Source organism: Papaver somniferum, chromosome 7 (genome assembly GCF_003573695.1).
Source record: "Papaver somniferum cultivar HN1 chromosome 7, ASM357369v1, whole genome shotgun sequence".
Taxonomy (NCBI): domain Eukaryota; kingdom Viridiplantae; phylum Streptophyta; class Magnoliopsida; order Ranunculales; family Papaveraceae; genus Papaver; species Papaver somniferum.
The window spans coordinates 258,461,541-258,483,009 of record NC_039364.1 but is presented as its reverse complement, the minus strand read 5'-3'; the positions used below and the strand labels follow the sequence as shown (position 1 = coordinate 258,483,009).

General features: G+C 37.5%; 1 protein-coding gene and 1 pseudogene across 1 annotated transcript; both read right to left on the bottom strand.

The window, feature by feature from the left end:
- LOC113300203 overlaps positions 1-14,092 on the bottom strand; it is a 54,810-nt pseudogene extending 40,718 nt beyond the window's left edge.
- On the bottom strand, positions 6,378-7,697 carry LOC113300204 (eukaryotic translation initiation factor 5-like). Its single transcript, XM_026549412.1, has one exon. The coding sequence runs from the start codon at positions 7,695-7,697 to the stop codon at positions 6,426-6,428; it is 1,272 nt and encodes a 423-aa protein (XP_026405197.1). The 3' UTR covers positions 6,378-6,425.
- Positions 14,093-21,469: the final 7,377 nt, after the last annotated feature.

Below are 21,469 nucleotides of genomic sequence, written 5' to 3'. Positions count from 1 at the left end.
AATAGAGTGGGTTTGTTGTTAATCGAAGTGTAGATGGTTATATGAAGGTTAATTTTGATTTCATAGAAAATTAGGGTTTCTGTTCTTCCCTGAATCAACGTAAATTAGAGTTCATGCATATTAGGAAGTCTGAAATGGAATCTGCAGATGAAGAGGATGAATTGGTCAGAGGATTGAAGTTTGGTTGCTGGTTTAAGGTTCTGCAGAGAAGAATTGAAAACTAGGGTTTGAGTTTGTAATTGGGAATCAACTTATTGGTATTGGCAGGAAGATGAATTGGTGAATTTGGGTTGCTGCTGATGTTTTAGAATTAGGGTTATGTGACTAGAGGTTGTTGATGAAATTGAAATTTGTGATGAACTTAGGAAGAGGATGAAGATTAAATTGTGGTCTTGGCTTGAGGCTGTTGTTTGAGGGTAAAAACTGGTTCTGCTGTTTTTGGTAAATTTGGGTGTGTTGATGAGAAACGAATTCAAACCCTAAAAAATGCACTGCACGGGAGTACTTTAGATTCGAGAGATCAATCTGTAAGACTCTGGCCTAAACCAAGAAATGGTCGTTCCAGATTCAATTTGGTCACAAAGTGAAGGAGAAGGGTTGATCTTAGGGAGGGAAGCGGAGAAGGTTTTTGAAATCAGGATGTTGAATTATAAAGGTGTGGTTGTTTATGACTTGTATCAGAAAAATGGTTTCTGGATACTTGTGTTGATAACACTTGTGTCCTTTGTTGAAATAGGTGGAAAACCTATTTATACAAGTCATTTGAGCACAACCCTGTTCTCGTAGGAAGTGGATAAGATTAAGTAGTGGAGTAGTGGGGTTGTGTAAGAGGTGGTGATCATCACGTGGTCACATCTTCACCCACTACTCTCATCGTTGTTAACCGTTCGTCCTTTCCTGACACGTTCTCGTAATGGGAGCGTTGCACGCTGCAAGCTGTAAACCACCAGACCAATACCCAGTAAGTATCCTCCAGTTTGTTACATGTTTGATGTCTCGAATAAGTGGGTCAAGTCGTGGGGACTTGCCGAAAAGAATAGCATATGGTGCTATTAGGTTAACAATTAAGTTGTTTATGAGGCCGATATGAAATATCTTATGTATTTGATGCACGTAAAGCATCGCCTTTAAGCAGCTCAAAATAATCGATGTGCATGAAGCATTGTTGTTTTAGAGATCGATCGAATCAGTCACGAATTGAGCATCTTAAAAGAAGTAGCACGACCGACCAACTTTGGGTGATCGTTCGAGAGCCCTATGGGTGAACTACAACTTGGTCTCCTTGTGGAGGAGGGGTGGCTGATGATCACGTCGTCACCCTGTTGGCCACCTAGAATCCGATCTAAACCGTCCGACCAAGCTAGCGAAGTTGGAAGGACGAGATGATCTGCGGAAGTTGTATGCTGCTGTTGATTGTATTTTAGGGTTTGAATTCGTGCAGCCACCCTAACATTAGGCCAAATGATTTGTGGTGTTTGCCACTGATTTGGACAGACCGACTAGGTATACGCACAGATGGGCTGCTGGTGAGTGTGCAAGCATCTCGTTGGCCTACTGAAATTAGATCTAGGCCATCTGACCAGGATGGCGAAGATGCACGGCCGTGATTGATTCGCGGCAGTTGTGTAACGCCACTTATTCAATTTAGGGCTTTATAAGAGCGCGACCGCGCTACTTTGGGAAAGCGGTTCGACGTGCTTCTGGATCACCACATGTAATTCGATCAGCTGGGGATGGAGATGAGCCGCCAGCGATCATGCTAGCGCCTCTTTGATCGTCTGAAATTGGATTTACGCCATTCAATGTGGCTGGCGAAAATGGATGATTGTGATCGATTTGCGATAGTAACATGGGAAATAATAGATAATAGCCAGTGCCAGATATATTATTAGATTAGTTTAGAACTGGGTTGGGTTTGTGAGATAAATCTTAATTCACTAAAAACAATCAATAACTAAAATATTTATGTATTGATCTGATTGATGTGCATGACATGTTGATTGCTTGCTCCTTATTTTGTGTGTATAGTTAATTATGAAGTAAAAATTGTAGGTTGAAACCAATTATAGTATAGTGTAGAAATTTTATTATAAAATTAGAGATTAGTTAGTCTCAGTTATTTAACACTTAAATAATCCAACACTGGGGAATAGTGAGGTTTGTAATTCTGGTGTGTTTATGTTGTCTTTGTTCGTAGGAAATCATCGTGGGGTCTTGCTAACCTGGACAAGCCAACTACAAACATGGATTACTATTCATATTAGGAAGACTTGTTTCTATTAGTGAGCTGATAGACCCCCACTTTTGCTTAGAAACTAATAGAGGCCCTCTCTTGTATTTAGAACCAATAATCTATTAAATTAGATTAATAATCTATGAAATTATAAAAAGTAATTAAGATAATAGTTCGACCATAAATGTTAATAATAATAAATGATAATATGATCACTAATAATCATAACAAAATTAATATTAACACTTATCAAATAGTATTGTAATGAACTTTATCTAATTAAAATCTCATTAGTAAATATTTAATGACTAAAGTAATATTTATGATCAAATAGCTATGTAAAAATTATTAGTAATTATCAATGGTTGGATTTTGTAAAACTATATAAAATTAGAAATACATTCTTGTGTTGTGAAACCAGATAGATAATGTAAGACTTATTATATGTAATCCTGTAAGGCCTACGCCTTAATGATATCATGAAATAAGTATCTCCATGTAGTTAAAACAAGATATCATCCATCCATAATGTAATTTAATACCAAGTTGAATTACTGTGCATAGCTGTAATCAACCACAAGTCAAATAGTCTCATGTGAATTAATTCCACATTAGGAAAAAGGTCTCAACAATAAGAGGCATTGGGTAAGAGCATTGTCAAGAAATTAAAAGGGAACTGGAAATATGAGATGGACTTATAACTGTTGAAACAAATCATAACACTTTAATTTAGGTTGTAGGAAGTTTCCATGCATCTACCTATATGCACTTTAACACTCTATATAAACGATTGAGGCAGGGATAGAATTTATCCTGCTTGTTTGTATTCATCATTTCTAAGAGCCATAGCCAGAGATAAAATAAAATGGTGCGAGGTATTTGGCAAGACATTGTCAGCATAGATTCTGTTTCAATTGGTTGGCTTATCGTTGTTGCATTCATAGCATTGTTTTCAATTGTAGCTTTGTACTTGATTTATTTGCTCATCAAACAAGATCACAGATCCTCCTATTTCATGATATCATTTAGGCGTAGGCCTTTGAATTAAGAGTATGCATGAGTTAAATGTATTATATATGTGTAAAATGTGGTATCACATATAATGTAAAATAAATCTTGTTTGTCGTTTGATATTTTATTAGCTTGGGGTGATATTTATTTGAACCAAATATCACATTTGTTACCAAATCCAAAATACTAGCTTATCAAAAAGAATGAATGATAATTTAAATCTTTGTCAAAATACTATTTAAATCTAATTGAAATGGTCTTGTAATAACTTAGGTTTTTAATTACGAATATATTTTCAAGCTTTTAAGAAATGTCTCTTGCATATTCTTTTTCATAGTAATGAATGATGGAGAAGCATCTTGTTCATTTTTCAAGAGTTTCTCCGGAAGAATTATCTGGATTTTCAGAATTTGTAGAACAATATCCTTTTGATGTATCAACATGATCGAGTGTTCATATATGAGAGTATGAGCATGGGGATTCTAAACTTCCACTCCACTAGAATTGCGAGATTACATCCACTCTACAAGAGGATCATGAATGAAAGTCTCAAAAACACTTATTAGATTTTGTTTATGTGTATAAGCACTGAAAGTGTTATTTTTCAGACCGTCAAGAAAATCCCCTCGTATCCAGTTATGCCCAACCCATCGATCGCACTACAAAATAGAAGGCCTCTTGGGACGATTAAAAAGCGTCCCAAAAACCGTCCCAAGAGGTTTTTGTGACGGTTTTTCATCCGTCCCTAGAAGCCACTTGTTTTGTAGTGTCGTGTTCTCTAGAAGGAGCAAATCACACATTAAACGTTTCAATCGTTAAAACAACTATTTTATACCTATTTAGAAATAAGCATAGGCTAAAGCAATGCCTTTTTTTTTTTTTTTTTTTTTTTTTTTTTGGGTTAATCTGAAAGACACTAGCTTAGGTTTCACCAACTGCAGACCCTTATCAAGCATACAACTAAAATCGACGTGAACACAATCAGGGGATTAATTTACCATGGGCACTATAGATATACTGCGGTATATATCATAAACCTCGGGTGTGGGAGCACATTTTACCATACAACAGTCCTCTATCAGCGGGATCACAGCGAAGGTACGTATGTAAAGTTTCTTCCGACGGCTTTCTGAATATTTTGCTAAAAAATGGTTAATCATCGACACAAACTCCATCATGCATACATCCTTCGCTAGATAATCTTTCTGCTTGCAGAGAAATTGGCATTCAATACCATCATTACTAACAAAAAGTAACTGAGAAACCAAAAAAATAATTACGAAGGTGAATTTATATTTATCATTATGTACTATCTCAGAGATCTTATGGCAGTCATAGAAGTCCCTCCTCAGAAATCTTGGCGAAAACAGACATTATCTTACTTCAACAGTGTGACTGTGTTCAAACCAATACACTCGGGGTAATATAAAGCATTGAAGGGAATCCATTGATCGATATTAAGACTTCATCATATAATGGTCAGTGGGACAAGTGGTTAAATAGTAAGTGATGCGACCACAACAGATCCTATGACATCCATAGGAAAATTGAAAAAAGCTTGTTGTAATTCTACGATGTGAAAATTGGCTTCCCCAGACGTCTGGGATTCTAGAATTGCTCTATTAGCTATCTCATTATGACCAGCAGAACGACAGGACTTCGCATATTGAAGCCAACAATTTCCAACAGAAGCATCAAGATAACAGGCACCGAAAACCAGCCTCCGGAGATGGTAGTGTGAGCGACATTCAATTTTCCAAGTCTTATATTACTTTCTTGAATCTTGGATCATCGAAATGGAAAAATCTCTCCAAGAAATAATTATTGACAAGAAGACTATATAAGTCTTCTAGTTATAGTAGCAAGTGAAGCTTTACCACAAAGGAGTAAGCTCGAGCCGTAAGAATCTATTCCAACAGCAACAAGAGGAACAAGTGAAACTTGTCTAGAATGAGGAATTAACTCTGCAACCGAGACCTGGTCGTTCATCATTATCGCTCGCAGGATCTTGGCAACATCCATGTCAAAACAAGCATTTCTCTCGAAACGAAGAGCTTTCTTATCAAGAAAACAAATCAAGCGGAGGATGCAGTAACATCACAAACCAACTATTTAATTAGGCCGACCGAGCGACGCGAGGGAGGATTCTATGTGTGGTGATTTTGTGGCAAACGTGAAGCATGACTTTTTTCTTTTCAATTTGGCACACAAAGATTGGATTTGGGTGGTTTGGTGTCATACCCTGTAAATTTCCAAATTGTTCCTTCCTTTTAGTCCAATTACAATAACTCTATGTATCCTATTTTTAGGGGTATAATTGGTAACCAAACTTTAATATAACATGTTCAAAAATTCGTGTCTTGGAATTTTACAAGTTTTATATCGTTGGAAAGATTATAAAAAAATCTACACAATGAGTATAAACAACAATATCAAATTTTTACGAAAAATTCGGAGGATTTTATCATTTTAGTCACAATTTTCAAAAGTTATACGTATATTCATTATGCAAACCACCACAAAGGATACATAATACTTTATGTAGCCATATTTTAGTTTATGCATCAACTTATTTTCCGTTGTAACTAATAAAAAGATGTACTCCTCTGTTTTAAGAAAAGTGGTACATTCACTTTAGCCACCATAACCATTATGCAAACCACCACAAAAAAATGCATTACATATTATGCAACCATATTTTGGTTTATACATCCGGTAATTTTCTTTCTCAGAAAAAATAATATTTTCTCACCGTGTCAGGAAAAATGATATTTTCGTGTGGATTTGGATTGTAACAACTTGCAAAGTCATTTGTCAAATGAAAACTTTCCTAAATTATCTAAATTGATTAAACACCATTCAAATCATAAAACAATGCTGCCAGAGCAGATATGCTCGAGTAACCCAGAGCATAGTACTTTCCAAAAAGAACAGCAACAAATAATCTTCTTTTGCCATTTTTAGGTTAGCAGTTCGAATCCCTGCAGTGAACATTTCATTTCTTTTTTTCAAAATAAAAAAGCCACAATCAGCTTACCAGTAACAAGGCCAAGGGAACATTTAGATTGTCTTCACTGAATGGAGTTGCATAACAATCTCTCAATTTAACTGCAACTAAAACTTTACCAAAACAAACATAAATAAAACGATTACATAAAACAATCTATCATCCCGGGAATCTCTACTCAGATTCGGATTCAGCACTCTGCAACCAGACAATGAAGGGCTTGAGATTCTTCCATATCTGTGAATTTTTTCTGCCACCAGCAGCAATTCCTTCATTGAACCACTGAACAATGTACTCTTCCTCCAGAACATCTTCATCATAGAGTGTTTTCAGAACTAACGCAACCTCCTTCACAACTTCAGGGCCAGATTTTTCACAGAAAGCATCAATAGCTCGCAGAAGAAGAATTTGCGATCCTTCGTTATCATGAGTTGCAGCAGCAAGGTAGTTCTTCTTCTTCGTCACTTCCTTGGAGAACCCATAGTGTACAACACCTCCAAAAAGTGCGTCAATAAGAGCGTTCATGACATCCTGTGGGGAATTAGAACCGCCGTTCAGAGATCTTAAAAGGGATTTCAACTGTCCAATGCTACAACCCTTCAGATTCCCTTGGATTTTCTCAACTAGTTGTTTGTGAGCACCAATGCCATTAGCTGACTTGCCGTTTTCAGTTACAGCGCGAGATTTTGCTTCAGGTTCATCATTCACTGCAGCAGCTGTACCATTAGTAGCTGCAGCAACCACTTTCTTTGCAGCAGGTTTTGGCTTTTCCATTTTAGCCTCAGCTGTGATAAGCATAACCATGTCAGCTGTGACAGCACTCAACTGTTCTTGTATACGTTTTCGAGCTGCTTCCAGTGATGTATCAGTAGCCCACTGAACACCATCATCTTCCTCCTCTTTCTCCTCATGTGCAACACTGTCATCAGCAGCCTCGCCTTCTTTTAGTCTTTCTTTCTCAGCCCTCCGCATTGCCTTCTTATCTTTTCCACCCTTCTTCTGCGCAGGCGGATTCTTTACTATGAAAGCTGTGAGCTTGTCCCTCACGTCAACATCAGAAACAAAACCACAGGCAGCACATTTTAATTGGATCATCTTGGTTTTGGTGATGATAACCTCAGTCTCAGGGTTCCCACATCCATAGCACTGGACAAACTTCTTAATGAAGTTGTCAAGCAAACCAGCAAGCTTAGCAGTGTCATGCGCACCATTGACGAGAGCAACTCCAGTTTTTTCATCAAATTTGGACTGTGCTCCGAGCTCATAACCAAAATATTTGGTGGTATAAGACGCAGGTCCGGCCAATGCTTTTGCTATGTCAACCATGTTTACCACATTAGTCTTGATCCTGTTCCCGCGACCTTCAATCTTTGTTAACATCCTTGGCATCTTGTACCTGTAAAACGCATCCCTGCTGTTAGCGGCACCTATGTTCTGCAACGCCATCCTTCAAGAATGAATACAGTAACCTTCTTCTAGTAAAGGCTTGGAACTTGATACCAAGCAATCTAACAGAGCCCAAAAAGAGTGCAACTCGTTCAAACATATAAGGCTTGAAATCAGAGAATCAATAGAGATTTTGTTTTTCTTTTGCTGAGGAAAATAATAAAAAGAGGAGTTGAGGAGGTCTTATTTATAGCGAATATAGCCAAGAAAAGGAAACCCCTGTTTTTAGAAGGTATATGGCAAAGAAATCAGATTAGGAAACAGCTAGAAATCAGAAAAGTCCAGAGCTGACTGAGCAAAGAAATCAGATTATGGAACAAATTTCCAGCTAGAAATCAGAAAACAGATGTCTGACTGAGCAAAGAAATCAGATTATGGAACAAATTTCCAGCTTCTAAATTGATGATTCGTATGTTGATTCTTATTTTACATTGATGATTGACATTTTCAGATTACAGACAAAGTTTAGTTACAGAGAAAGGAAAAAAGATGATAGCAGGAAATGTCAACTACTGTACACAAAAAAAAAAAAAAAAAAAAAAAAAAAAAAAAAAAAAAAGTAAGAAGAAAATAGATCTCTCATCCACGAAAAAAAAAGAAAAAACAAATGATTAAATTTATAAAACAAAACCGGTGTAGTTCCGCATTGTGTCACTGTTCGTGAGGTCTTTGATATACATATTTTGTTCTTGGATCAACAATAAGACCCTTCCCTCCATTTACTTCTAGATCATGCCTGTGTTTAACCATATACCATTAGCATTGAAACCCGCAAAACTCATATTGTTAAGAAAAAAGGATGCAAGAAGCACTCAACTGGAAAACAAAGTCTGGAATAGATAACTGCTCACGAGTAACGTGTTTGAACAGCTGCAGAAGCCTATCAACGTAAACGACTTTCCTCCACACCTAAATAACAAGGGAAAATCTAAGGCTGAGGTTTTATAGAAGATTGATACCGAGGGAAAAGGATTCGACTCCTAAAACTCTGCCATACACTTGAGATACACGGTGAGATGCCATCACTTACCTCGCCATCTACAAACAGTTGCAAGCCAAGAATTGCAGTCTTCAACCCTAATGTTGGGTGGAGTACATATATCGCCTGTATATAAATAGGTAAGATATCAAACTTCCCGTGTGAAAGAATGTATACTTTAAACAGGAAAGTTGAAGAAATGTGTGCTTACATGCAGATTACGCTGGTGTTTCCGACCAAGAATTTGTTGTAAACGCCTCATCCATCCCAAATCCGGTTGACTATCAAGTCCAAATTGAAAATTCATCAGCACAAAAAGATGTTGAGATGAGAAATTAAGAAACGGGTATTAAATCTTCAGCTCTTTAATCATCATTACTTAGATCTAAACATGTTGCTAACTTAACCATATGTCGTAAACGAATTTCACCCAAGTAGTAACATGTTCTGCAGCTCACATGCTTATTTCATGACTCTCAAGGCATCACCTTTGCAACGCTGAGCCTAGTAATAAAAAGTACAGATTCTTTACAGTTTATACAAATTTCAAACTGAAAATTCAGACTACGTGGTTTCAACGGACTACTGCTCTTTGAAGTCCAAATCTACTTGATATAGAAATAGGTCTAGTATTGACTTGTTACTTCCGCCACAATTTTACACACTTTAACTAATAGAACTCCGTATCTATGAAGAATTTCATCGAGTTATTAAAAATATAAACTCAAAAAACTAGATCATACGAATCCTAGTTGAAGAACATGTAATAATTAGGAGAAAAAGACATAGAATGCTAGCTTTTCAGCTCTATAGTCATCATCACTTAGACTTACACATAATATTAACTTAAGCACGCATTGAAAACGAATCTGACCCTAGTATAAACATGATCTACAGCTCACATAAACTCCATATATAGTATATACCAAACATGATCAGTTCATAAACCACTTCTATTTCCTCATGCTTCAAAGCGGGATGAAACTGATTCTGTTTTTATTGCAAGAGGAAGAGAGTCTTTGTCAAGCTTGCCACGTGACTCTCTATCTTTTTCCTTGAGCTAGTCTTTAGTGCATGATTAAAAACACATCTTAATACGTATTACTACTAACTTGGTTTAATTTAATCTAAAAAGGATTAGCTTAGACTAACTTTCATTTGTTGGGAAAACCATAAAAAACCAACACCAGGAATCTAAAAAACTACAAACTACTTGATATAAAAATTATCTAGCAACTCTTTAATGAAAGATGCAAGTTAAATAGAGACATCGATGAAACAAAGAAATATCATATGCAGTAAACATGTTGTATGTTCGAAAACCAATTGATATCAGTTACAGCCACCATACTTACAGCTGCAAAGATGCTGCAGAGTGAAAGTAGACAATGGAATACGGCTTCTGTATCAGAGGTTCAAACTCCTGATTATAAAGAAAAATAAAACATTAGCTCTTGAGTTGAGTTATACGCAAGAAGCCAGTAATGAGAGACACTAATAACGCCCTACATGGATGAAATAGATAATTTTTACCTTTACTACATAGAGCACAAAGCGCTCCAGATCGAGACATCGCAGTAGAAAGTGGGCTCCTACAACAACCATTACAGGGCGGCCTTCACAATCTACACCGCCGCAATAACTAATATCCCAAAAGAAGATTGCTAGATGAGATCACAGAAGAAGTAAGATTTTAAATTTTAAATGAAATAAGCTAGCTGAGGTGATAAAAATTATTATTCCCAACTGCTACAAATTTAAAATAACCTATGCAGATTTTGGTCAATGAAATGCCAATGAAAGTCAAAATCTTTGATGGTGTATGCTGACATAAGAAAACATAACGCAGCACTGATAAACTTACACAATTCTCATTTCTGCAATTTCAGAAAGACTGAGAGAATTTGCTTTTGCTAAATATCTGGAGTGAAGCGAGTATTCCTCAACAGCCGATAAAGAGGGACCACCAAGCTCACCAAATCCAAGCAACTTACCACAATTAAAACCACCCTTTGCTTGAGCTGCTGCTTTTTCCCTCTGCTCTCTATGTCTCTCATCTGGATCTCTGCTTATGGACATGAATGCAGGATCCAAGTAGGTATCCAGAAAGGACGAGCTCCTGATAACATAGCATATTCGTGTAAAAAATATATGCAGGGAAGGAAACGCAATACTCTATGGCAATCAAGGAAAACTTCACAATTTAGAAAGAAGAAAAAAAATTCTCACTAACCGCCTTATTTTCAACCCATTATCACTGACAGGAAGATCCACTGGAGCAGTTGGAGTCGTAGGGGCAGTCTTTGTGACGGTGGGTAAAGGTTTTATTCTGATTTTGCGTTCATAAATGATCGTTTCACCATTCTCATCTCCGACATCAGCAGGAAGCTTTGTTACTGCCACCTCCTCCTCTAATTTATCTCGAGGGAAGTAAAGAGGAAGCAACCTGTTTCATGGTAAAATGTCAGCAAAGAAATAAGACCCCAGTTGCAGTTAAAAAAACAAAAATAAAATGGAAGAGTACCTTTTATATATCTCAGTATCAGCTGACGTGGTAGTACAAAAAACAACAGCCGTGATTTTGTCTTTCTGCTTCTCAAGAAATCGTCGCACCGTCCCTGATTATTGCATATGAGAGATGAGTGATAAAACTATATAAATATATAGAGAATCTCCGAAGAATGAGTTAAAAAACTGTAAGAGACTAGAGAGATGTTTTACTTATTGCTACATGAGCAGCTGGTTCGCGAGGGTAATTTTTAGCCTCCTTGTATATACAGCCAACAGCAATGCTGCATCAAATATGTCAATACGTTAAGTTTCTGTCCACATAAACTGTAGGCCCAACAAAAGAAAATCATCACTGGATAAACCATCTGCCACATAAAGACCTTTGAAGATCGTTTTCAATAAGAAGCTCTAGACAAGAACGGTAGCAGTGACTAAGAGCATTCTCCGCTGCGGTATGATACTTGACTGCATATTTGGGGCCCACAGTGTGTATCACCCTCCTGAAAGATAACGCCATGTACAAGGTTCAGGTTAGAGCATGAACGTATGAATGCCTCAACATGAAAGGAAAAAAAATAAAAAATATTACATGATGATTGTCAAGGTTGAAACATCAAAATCATGATATGCACACAGAATTATCTGATCTGTACAGAAGCTCAGAAGTACTAAGATAACCATGAGCTGATTTCTTCTAGTCAGGATCAATGTAACACTTCCTCTTTTAGCATGCTTGATGATTCTCATAACCAATTTAGTGATAAGATACGATTACTAGATGGATCTAAAGAATGAATCAGTTCTTACATGAAATAATTTTACAAATACTATCAGAGCTCAGAAGTTAAGGATCTCAGGCATGCGCGTTATTAATGTCAAACACACAAAAACATCAAGAAACCTACGTAGCCGGAAGATCGTAAGCGTTGGTAAATTTAGCCATGCCTGTTCGACATCCACCCTGTAAAGAAATGAAGGCATGTCAAATCAGTTTACAGGACAAGCTTCTTTAGCAACCCAAAGCAAGCAAAACATAAAAAAACCATATGGGTTACTCATTCCACCCTTAAATTCCAATCTGTATGTGGAACTGTTAATATGTGATAGGAGGGTCAATTTTTTGTGAGGGTGATTTATGTGGTTAGAAGATCACAGTGTGAATTAAATATAACTACTCAGGCTTGTGTAAGGACGCCCTGATTCAAAGCTCCCACTTGGTTCCAAAAGATCTAAGGGCATCGTTTAAAGAACTTCTGAGAGGAACACTGAAGAGTAGCCCATACGTTTACTTAAGCAACTCGTCTTCTTCTCTTCAGAATGTTTCCATAGAATTGCTAAGTGGAGTTTGGTACTTGTATCAAGGAATGAGGAGAAACTAAATATCAAGGAATGCATATCAGACGTCAATACTAATGGGTACAAGTGAGAATGTTACTCTAGAAATTCATTTGCTGCTCAACAGCAATAACTACAAGGTAAGTTCAGTACACCATGTTTATCCAACACCTTATGCCCAAGCGATAACTAATACTTGCTCATTCAAGTTAAACATAGAATTGAACTAGGAAGATTTCAATGAAATGGTATCTCAATGTTAGACAGAAGGTAAATTACCAATGCTGTGCATTCTTCGGCCAAACCAGGACCAGCAGCAGCATACAGACCAGGGCTACCATGTGCTTCATCCAAATTCTGTTCACCACCCACTTAAACATATGAGGATCTGAATTGAACTCAAATTTCAAGCATGTGACAGTTGACTTTTCTATGCACAGTTAGAGACCAAATCTCCTCATAAATCAAGCACAAGGCGTAAACAATGTGAAAGAAAACATGCAACACAAGATTGATTTAGTTTTCACAAAAAAATATTAACAATACACAAAAGTAGGGAGACTGAAACACTCATTTACCAGGCTTCTATCAACATACCTCATTAGTGGAGTTGACAACAGCATCAACCTCAAGATTCCAAGGGTCACCCCGCCACAAATAAATCTTCGAATTAACATCATGATTAACAGGAAACCTCGACGATACCCCATTACCTCCACTATCTACCCCTGGAGGCGACGTAAGAGGATCCTTTGAATACAAATTTGGATACAACGGAGAAGAATCATCATCATCCTGAATTGCCAAAGATAGCCTCTGTTCTGCATCACTCCAACGCGGAACTTGTTCAAGTTTCACAACATAATCACCACCACTATCTGGGGTACTACTCTGCATCATCACCAACCCCAGAACCAATTCTTTGCTGCTCCCTCTATACTTATCAAATGTCTTTGAAAAAACCCAACATAATAGTCCCCAGTTCTAAACCCCTGAGCTTAAATTTTCAAAAGTTTCTTCCTTTCAGCTGCATTCAAAATTATCCTACCTGCGAAAACAAAACCCTAAAATTTCAATTGCCCACTAAGCTCATTAACCCAAATTTCACCAATCATAAGGAAATTTCTCACGATTGATCAAAAACTGTAGCATTTTACACAGATTTTTATTAAAGTCAATGAATTTACACACAAATGCAGTTCTCAAATCTCAATTTTTTTCCTATGGTGATCATGATAATGTTGGGGATTTGAGAAAAGAAGATTAAATTCAACAGAAGAATTCTCTGGAAGATCTGGAATGCGGTGATGATAATAATAAAAACAAAATAAAGAAACTGAATATGAGATTCAACGTGTCGAAAAAATCATACCTTTCTGTTGTTGCTGTTGTTTGTTTTCAGATTCAGAAAGATTATGATTTTTTTTTTACTTTTTTTACTTATAAATTTTTTTTAGTTTCAATAATTGGTTAAAAAAAAATCCTTTCTAGATCCCAAAACGATGCTTTTGTTTCTTCTGCATGGATTATTTTATTTTGTTCAGCGGCGGGTCTTCTTCCCTTTGTGTTCGTAGCTCTAGCTTATTGTGGCACATGTAGTCGTGGTAGTCGCATTTCTTTTTTATGGGTCATTACAGGTGTTAGTTATTGGCGCCTAGATACTACTACCAAAAATAAACGATTTCTGGCTAATAGGGTTATGTAATATCCCCTTTAAAGTCATCTCAAAATTTCTGGCTAATCGTACCAAGAAACTTCTGGAAAATCTAATTTCGCCCTTTAAATCTGCATTTTTATCAGATAGGCAAGTTTCAGATAATGTAATTATAACCTATGAACTAACTTATACACTAAATCATAAAAAATCAAAAATTGGAGGTTTAGGAGTTAAAATTGACATGTCAAAAAGCTTTTGACAGGGTCAGCAGAGACTTTTTTTTCTAAAAAAAAAAATAAATCTTAATCATCATTAACGGAAAGGAGTTTATAAGTAGTGGATGGAAGCCTGACGATAAGCTGGGCTCCAATCCCTTTTTGGATAACAACACCTATCCTGTGAAAAAGGAGATCTCCAACAACAACATTCTCATCATGACTAGCCATGTAATTTCGCAACCTCTTCAGGAAATCCACAGTATCACTCCCTAGCCCACCCAAGGTGGTGAAGGCAAGAACACCAAACCCCAGCCTCTGACTCGTACATTTCTCAAAATACTTTGCCCTCTTCTTCACAACCGCGTTGTCAATAGACCGACCAAGAATAAAATTACGCTCTCAGTCACCCGTAAAGGTGGAAACACCAGTAACATCCAAGCACATATCCTGACCAGTATCCCAACCATACACAAGGATATCCGAGGGTCGTAGGGCCAGTCCATTGTCTGAAAGGAGTCCCAAATCCACTTCTTTTCTGGCTGAAACACCCGCTCGATAACAAATGTGCGCGAAGGTATCACAGACAAGATTATGACTGTATTTGAGTCCCAAATCCACTTTTTTTTTAATGCTAGGGCATAGGCTCGTCCATCCCCCTGGCAGCGTAGCCACCGGCTTACTCCCTACTGAGCAAACTCGTCCCCTCTAACTTAAACCCATGTTAAAGTTAGTATAATTACGTTGGAGCGGAGACTCGAACTGCTGACCTCCTATTTGAAAGTCAGACTCCTGGCCAACTGGGCTAACCCCTGATGGTTGTCAGTTGAGACTTCTTGATAAAACTACGGAATGTATGGGTTTTTGTAAAAACTGGTGTGAGATGATCAGACGATGTATCTCAACTGCTTCAATTTCAATTTTTTTAAATGGAATACCGGGCACGTTTTTAAACCGGAGAGGGGATTAAGACAAGGGGATCCTATTTCCCCTTGTCTTTTCCTGATTTGCACAGAAGTTTTCTCAAGGTTCTTAATTGCAAAAGAAAAAGATAAACATATTCAGGGGAAAAAGATTAGCAATATTAGTAAACCAATGTAGCACCCTTTTTTTTCGTTGATGATTGCCTAATCTTTACAAAGGAAAATCTTCAAAGTTGCAAAAACTTACTAAATATTTTGCATGAATTTAATGTGGTGTCGGGTCAGTTGGTAAATTTTGATAAATCGGATGTTTTCTTTAGTAAGAAAACTCACCCAGAACTAAAAAGAATGATGTCTAAACTTTTAAAAATTAAAAAAGTAGACATGAAGGATTCTTATCTGGGTGCCCCATTTTTCATTGACAAATCAAAATTAAAAACTTTTGATGCAATTGTGGCAAAAATGGAAGAGAGGGCTAAATGATATAAAACTTTACTTTTGAACCAAGTAAGCAAAATGATTTTGAATAAATCCATTCTTTCTAGTTTCCTTGTTTATTAGATGGGTTGTTTTAAGCTTCCCAAGAAGATTACTCATAGGATTAATGCAATCCAGAAAGACTTCTGGTAGGGCAAAGAAAATTCGAAAGGATTATTTGCTATTGCCTGGGATTTCTGTTGTAAACCCATACGCATGGGAGGTTTAGGTTTTAAAGAGGCAAACAAAATGAATCTAGGAATGATAGCTAAGATTGCATGGAGGATATTCTCTGAACCAAATTCTTGGTGGGTTAAACTACTAACAGGGAAATATTTTAGGAAAAAATATATCCTCTATAAAAAAAATGCTAACTCTTTTTGGATGTGGAAGTGTATTCTGCATGGAGTTAACCTAATACAGAAATATCTGTGTTGGGAGGTGGGAGATGGTCATTCAATCAACATTTGGACTGACCACTGGATTCCTGGTCTACATGTTACTCTAGACCAAATATGTTCTGAAAAGAACCCATTGTTAACACTTGTATCAGATCTGATCGATTCTGATACGAATAAGTGGAACCATACTCGGATCATTGCTTCTTTCCCTCATATTATTGCTAACTCAATTCTGAATATAAATTTGTTTCCTAATGCTAATAATGCCTTACATCAGGATATACCTAGATGGACACTAACCAAAAATGGTATCTTTACGGTGAAATGTGTATATGATAAATTGAATGGCATGGATAACAAGGATAGGTAAATAGAGAAATTTTGGAATGATTTCTGGAAAAGAGAATTACCGCAATTTGTTAAGCTTTTTCTATGAAAATGTATGAACAATGCTCTACCTACTAGAAAAATTATGTCATGCTGATGGAAAATGGAGAAAACATTTGTATCTTTTCTCATCATCATAACGAAAATTTACAACATATTATCTTTTATTGTTGTTTTGCAAAAACCATTTGGTCCCTACCACCTTTCACTGGAGGAGTAATGTCTGACACTTCTGATATAGGTTTCAAAGAGCACTATAACTTGTGGTATACAGGGAATGAAAGGATGGCTGATATATGTGCAATAAAATGCTAGTTTATATGGAAAGAGAGATGCACCAGAAATTTTGAAGAGAAAACAACCTCTTCGGTTCAAATATCTTTCTCAATTCAAAGATACATAGACTTCTGGTGCAGCAAATCTACCAAGATAAATCGGAGTCCAATACTAATGCAAATGCAGGAAACAACAACTCAAGATATCCATGGACTAAACCTGCAATTAATTGCAATAAACTAAACTTCGATGCTTCTTGGATTTCTCCTGTTTTAAATGCTGGTTATGGACTAATCCTCAGAAACCGTGCAGGAGATGGACTTAAATCTAATTCAGGAATACTTAGGACTAAGAACTTGTTTGTTTGCAGCTGACTCGGCGTCTGAATCTGAGTCAACCCCTGACTCGGACCGAGTCAGCAGTCAGACCGTTTGTTTTCCATTTTGAGTCAGATATGACTCGACCTCTGACTCAGACATAACCCCTGACTCGGACTCATTTGAGTCAGGTAACAAAATACCCCTGACTCATGGGACCAAACCACTGACTCACTTATTTCCGAGTTAGATGAGTCAGATCTGACTCAAAACAAACATATCGACTCATATCCAGATGAGTCAGGTGATTTCACTCAGATCCAGATGATTCAGATCCAGACGACTCAGATGAGTCAGGAGTAAACAAACATGGTGTAAATGTCCAGAAAAGGCGGAAGCTTTAGCTTTACTACAAGGAGAAAAATGGGCAAGGGATCTTGGATTTATGGACTTTTAGATGGAAGGTGACTGTGAAAGAATCATGAAGTTTGTAGAAGGAAAAGAATCAATGATGGACTGGCATAATCAGAGCGTGGTGAAGGAAGCAGTGAATATTTTGAAAAGTTGTGAACGTTTTTTGGGGTTTTAGTTCACACGAAGAAGTGGGAATCAAGTGGCAGATAAATTGGTAACATAGGCACGAGAATCTTCTCTATTCATGGAATGGAGGGAGGAAATGCCAAGTTTCTTAACCCAATTTATTTTGGTTAATAGTACTTATAATATTTCTAATGAAAGTAACCAGCCTAGAACTAATGTAAATGTTGTTGGTCTTTAATTTGTAACTTCTAGAGAGTTTCAAAAATCTGTTCTTAATTCGGAAACCACTACTGAATCAATGTTGTCTGATAATCACAATCGGGAGCGTGTTCCCTTTGTGACAGTACGACAACATTTTTTTCAGGTGTTCCGTGGTTTGGTAGTTTGTCTTTTCTTTTTGGAATATATCCATCTTTATCTTTAAAAAAAAAATACTACTAGAAATTACAAGGTTCGGAAATCGAACCCCTGCATCTTTCAATGGGTTAGATAGTCGCATATATTTCTTAAGTTTTTTCTTACTTATTTTCGTTTTGCTAGATGGAAAAGAAAACGAAACTAAACAGTCATAGAAGGGAGATACGAGTAGAACCACCACACATTATAATAGTAGGACAAAACATACATAGCTAGAGTGTGGGCAACGACATTCTGATCTCTTTTGTTGAAAACAAACTTGATCTTGGTCACTTTTCTTGTCTGAGCTCTGATTTGGTAAAACTGGTAATCACATCTACTTCTTGGGTTTTTTTCTTCCCTATTGCTAGATAACGGCGATATCATATTGAATACAAGACGAGATACAGAAAGGGAAATTTAAGGAGTTATCACATATTAGAAAGGTGGGATAAAACATACTTAGCTAGAGTGTAGGCTACGACATTCTATTCTCTTATGTTGAGAACAAACTTGACCTCGGTCCCTTTCCTTGTCTGAGCTCTGATTTGGAAGATTAACTCGCGAATTTTCCATGGGATGTGAGCATTTTTCTCGGTCATCATCTTGATCACCTTCTCGACTTCACTTTCTATTATTACTCTTTGCAAGCCAGTTACAACTACAAAATCAGTTGCTAATATAACAGTTTTTGCTTCAGCTTCAATAGGACTCAGCATATCATAGGATTTAGTTCCACAACCTTTAAAGTTTACTATGGAGTCTCTAGCCACAACTACCATCCTGCCTTGAGGTTATCGAAGGTAGCATTCACATTCAATTTGATCAAATTTCCTTCCGTTGGCTTCCCCTTAGTTGTTATTTCTCTAGAACTAGTAGTTTGGATCTTGACTCATATCATGGGATTTTGTGGAAGCATTTTTCCTCAATCAGCATCTTGACCACCTTCTCGGCATCAATTTATATTATTATTCTTTATAGGTCAGCTACAATTGCAAAATCAGTTGCTAATAGAACATCTTCTGTTTCGGCTTTAATAAGACTCATCACATCATGGGATTTAGTTCCACAACCTTTAAATTTTACTCAAGAGTCTCTAGCCACAACAACCCATCCTGCCTTTAAGTTATCAAAGGAAGCATCCACATTCAATTTGATATTTGTCTGTAGACGACGACGTTGAATGTGGATGACGACGACATTGATCAAATTACGATATATTTATTTGTAAACTCAAAAATATATTTAGACATTTATCTGTAACTTCTTGAGTTTTTAGGAGTCCATTTTTGTATACACTTTTCTAAGAGGTTCTCCAATGGAATGTATGTGAAAATAAATGTCTAAATCCATATATGATAGACATTTATTTTCCCTAAAATTCTTCTCCAACACCAACTTCTTAAATAGGTATGAAGATGACATGGCTTAATCTTTGCTAGGTTAGACATTCACCTTGAGGATGTCAAGCTAGCCTAGTAAGTTTTTGCTTAATAAAATTAATTCTAATATATTTATATAGCCATTTTTGGCTCTAATAAAATCCTAAAATTACTAAAATAAGATTACCTCACAAACAACACCATTGGAGATGAATTCTTTTTCCCCCTTAACTTAAAGAAAATTTAGAATGAGGATGTCTTGTTTGTGTTGCCAACTAAGAAACACACGCAATAAAGGTTACATAAGCTTTAAAAGGAAAATAGTGAAGATACTTTTATGCCTAATAAAAAGGCATGTGCATTGTTAATACCCAAATTTCAGTTTAGGTCCTACCCATCCTAGTTGTCTCACATGACTTCATTACACCAATTGTGGTAAGAGAGAGAGTCCCCTTTCCATTGTACCTTGTACTTTCTTTTATAAGCTTTCCCAAAAGCCCTTCATTTTGTGACATCACGCCATGTGTCCTAATACTTCTTAATTACTTTTAACGCCACTCCTTAAGCTAACCCCTTTCTTCTTTGTTAATTCCTTCTAAATCCTTCAATCCTTTTGGGTCTTTTCCACTAAGCCCAAGTCTCCACGCCTTGACCCAAGTTTGTTACCACTCTTAAGGGCACCCTTAACCCGTTAAGGAGGATATTTTTTCATGTATCAACATTAGTCCCCTGACTATTGGATTATTTATCAAATAACCCAATAGTCAAAAGATTCTTTCCAGTGCTTTTCCTTTTTCGTAGCGGTTCGTGTCCCTCTTTCAAATTTCCGATCGTGGGCGGCGTTCCAACTCCTCATCGTGCAAAACTTCCTTTCCCGCTTCCCGACGGTTACTACTTTTCACTTACTCATAACTGCCACGTCTAACTCCTGAAATTACCCCTATATATAGAGCTCTGTTTTTCTTTTCTAAACTTTCACTTTCAACTCCCCTTCTTTACACGCCCACGCACTCACCATGTCTAGTAGCTCGTCTTCTGACGAAAGCAGCGATTCTGAGCAGCCAGGAAATGTAGACCCTGAAGAAGCGGAGGTACCCAACCATATGGAGCTCATCCTTCCTCCTCCAGCCGATGGTAGGCTGTATACACTCGCCGAGTTTACGAGCGGTCCTATCTTAAAGCGCGCGTTGAGGGCGCGGGAATATCGCGGAGGCAAGCGCGCTTTGGAGGACATACTGACCTCTCGCCTCCTAAATCCTCTTGTATTACCTTATCCCGCCGCTCCTGGGTGGCTTATGCGGCCCGAATCAGAAAGAATGGACACCTTCATATTCAAAGCTATCCCATGCATGGCTATCCATCGTGGCGATTATAACCTTCCCTCTATCAATATCAGATCCAAGGTGACCCAGTATGGCCTCATTGGGAAGACCGTATCCGCTCTAACCCTGAGCATTTTGCGGTGCTTCGGATGGCGGGTATTGAGGAAGCTATACGCTCATCCCTCAAGAGAGAGGTCCATAGGTGTCTTCGTGATATAACACGTCTCTTTTGTCGTTGGGCTCCCGTGCATACCTTTTTCACGGCGTGGGGGGAAGCTACCATCGTGCTTGAAGACGTAGTCGCCCTTACCGGGTTACCCATCCATGTCAGTCATTCATACGAAGAGGCAACCGTTTTTGCAGCGTTGAATGATGAGGACAAGGAGTTATGCGCTTATTTGTTGAAGTGCAAGGATGATTCTCGTCGTGAATTAGTTCGGAAAGTCCAAGTCCCCCAGACAGGATAAGAAGATGCATAAGCCCAAGGTGAGGAGGCGATTCGGTTGTCTGCCAAGAGAGGGAAGGCCCCGATGGTAGAGAAGAAAAAGAAATTCCCGCCTGAGCGCCCATCCGGCGATCGATTATTTTCCAGCTCCTTCCGTGCTTTTGAAACGATTCACGGTTCGTCAGAGCCGCCAGAGACTGACCCTGAAT

Excerpts from the sequence above, each read along its gene's own strand:
- LOC113300204 (XM_026549412.1), bottom strand. The coding sequence starts at position 7,697 with ATGGCGTTGCAGAACATAGGTGCCGCTAACAGCAGGGATGCGTTTTAC.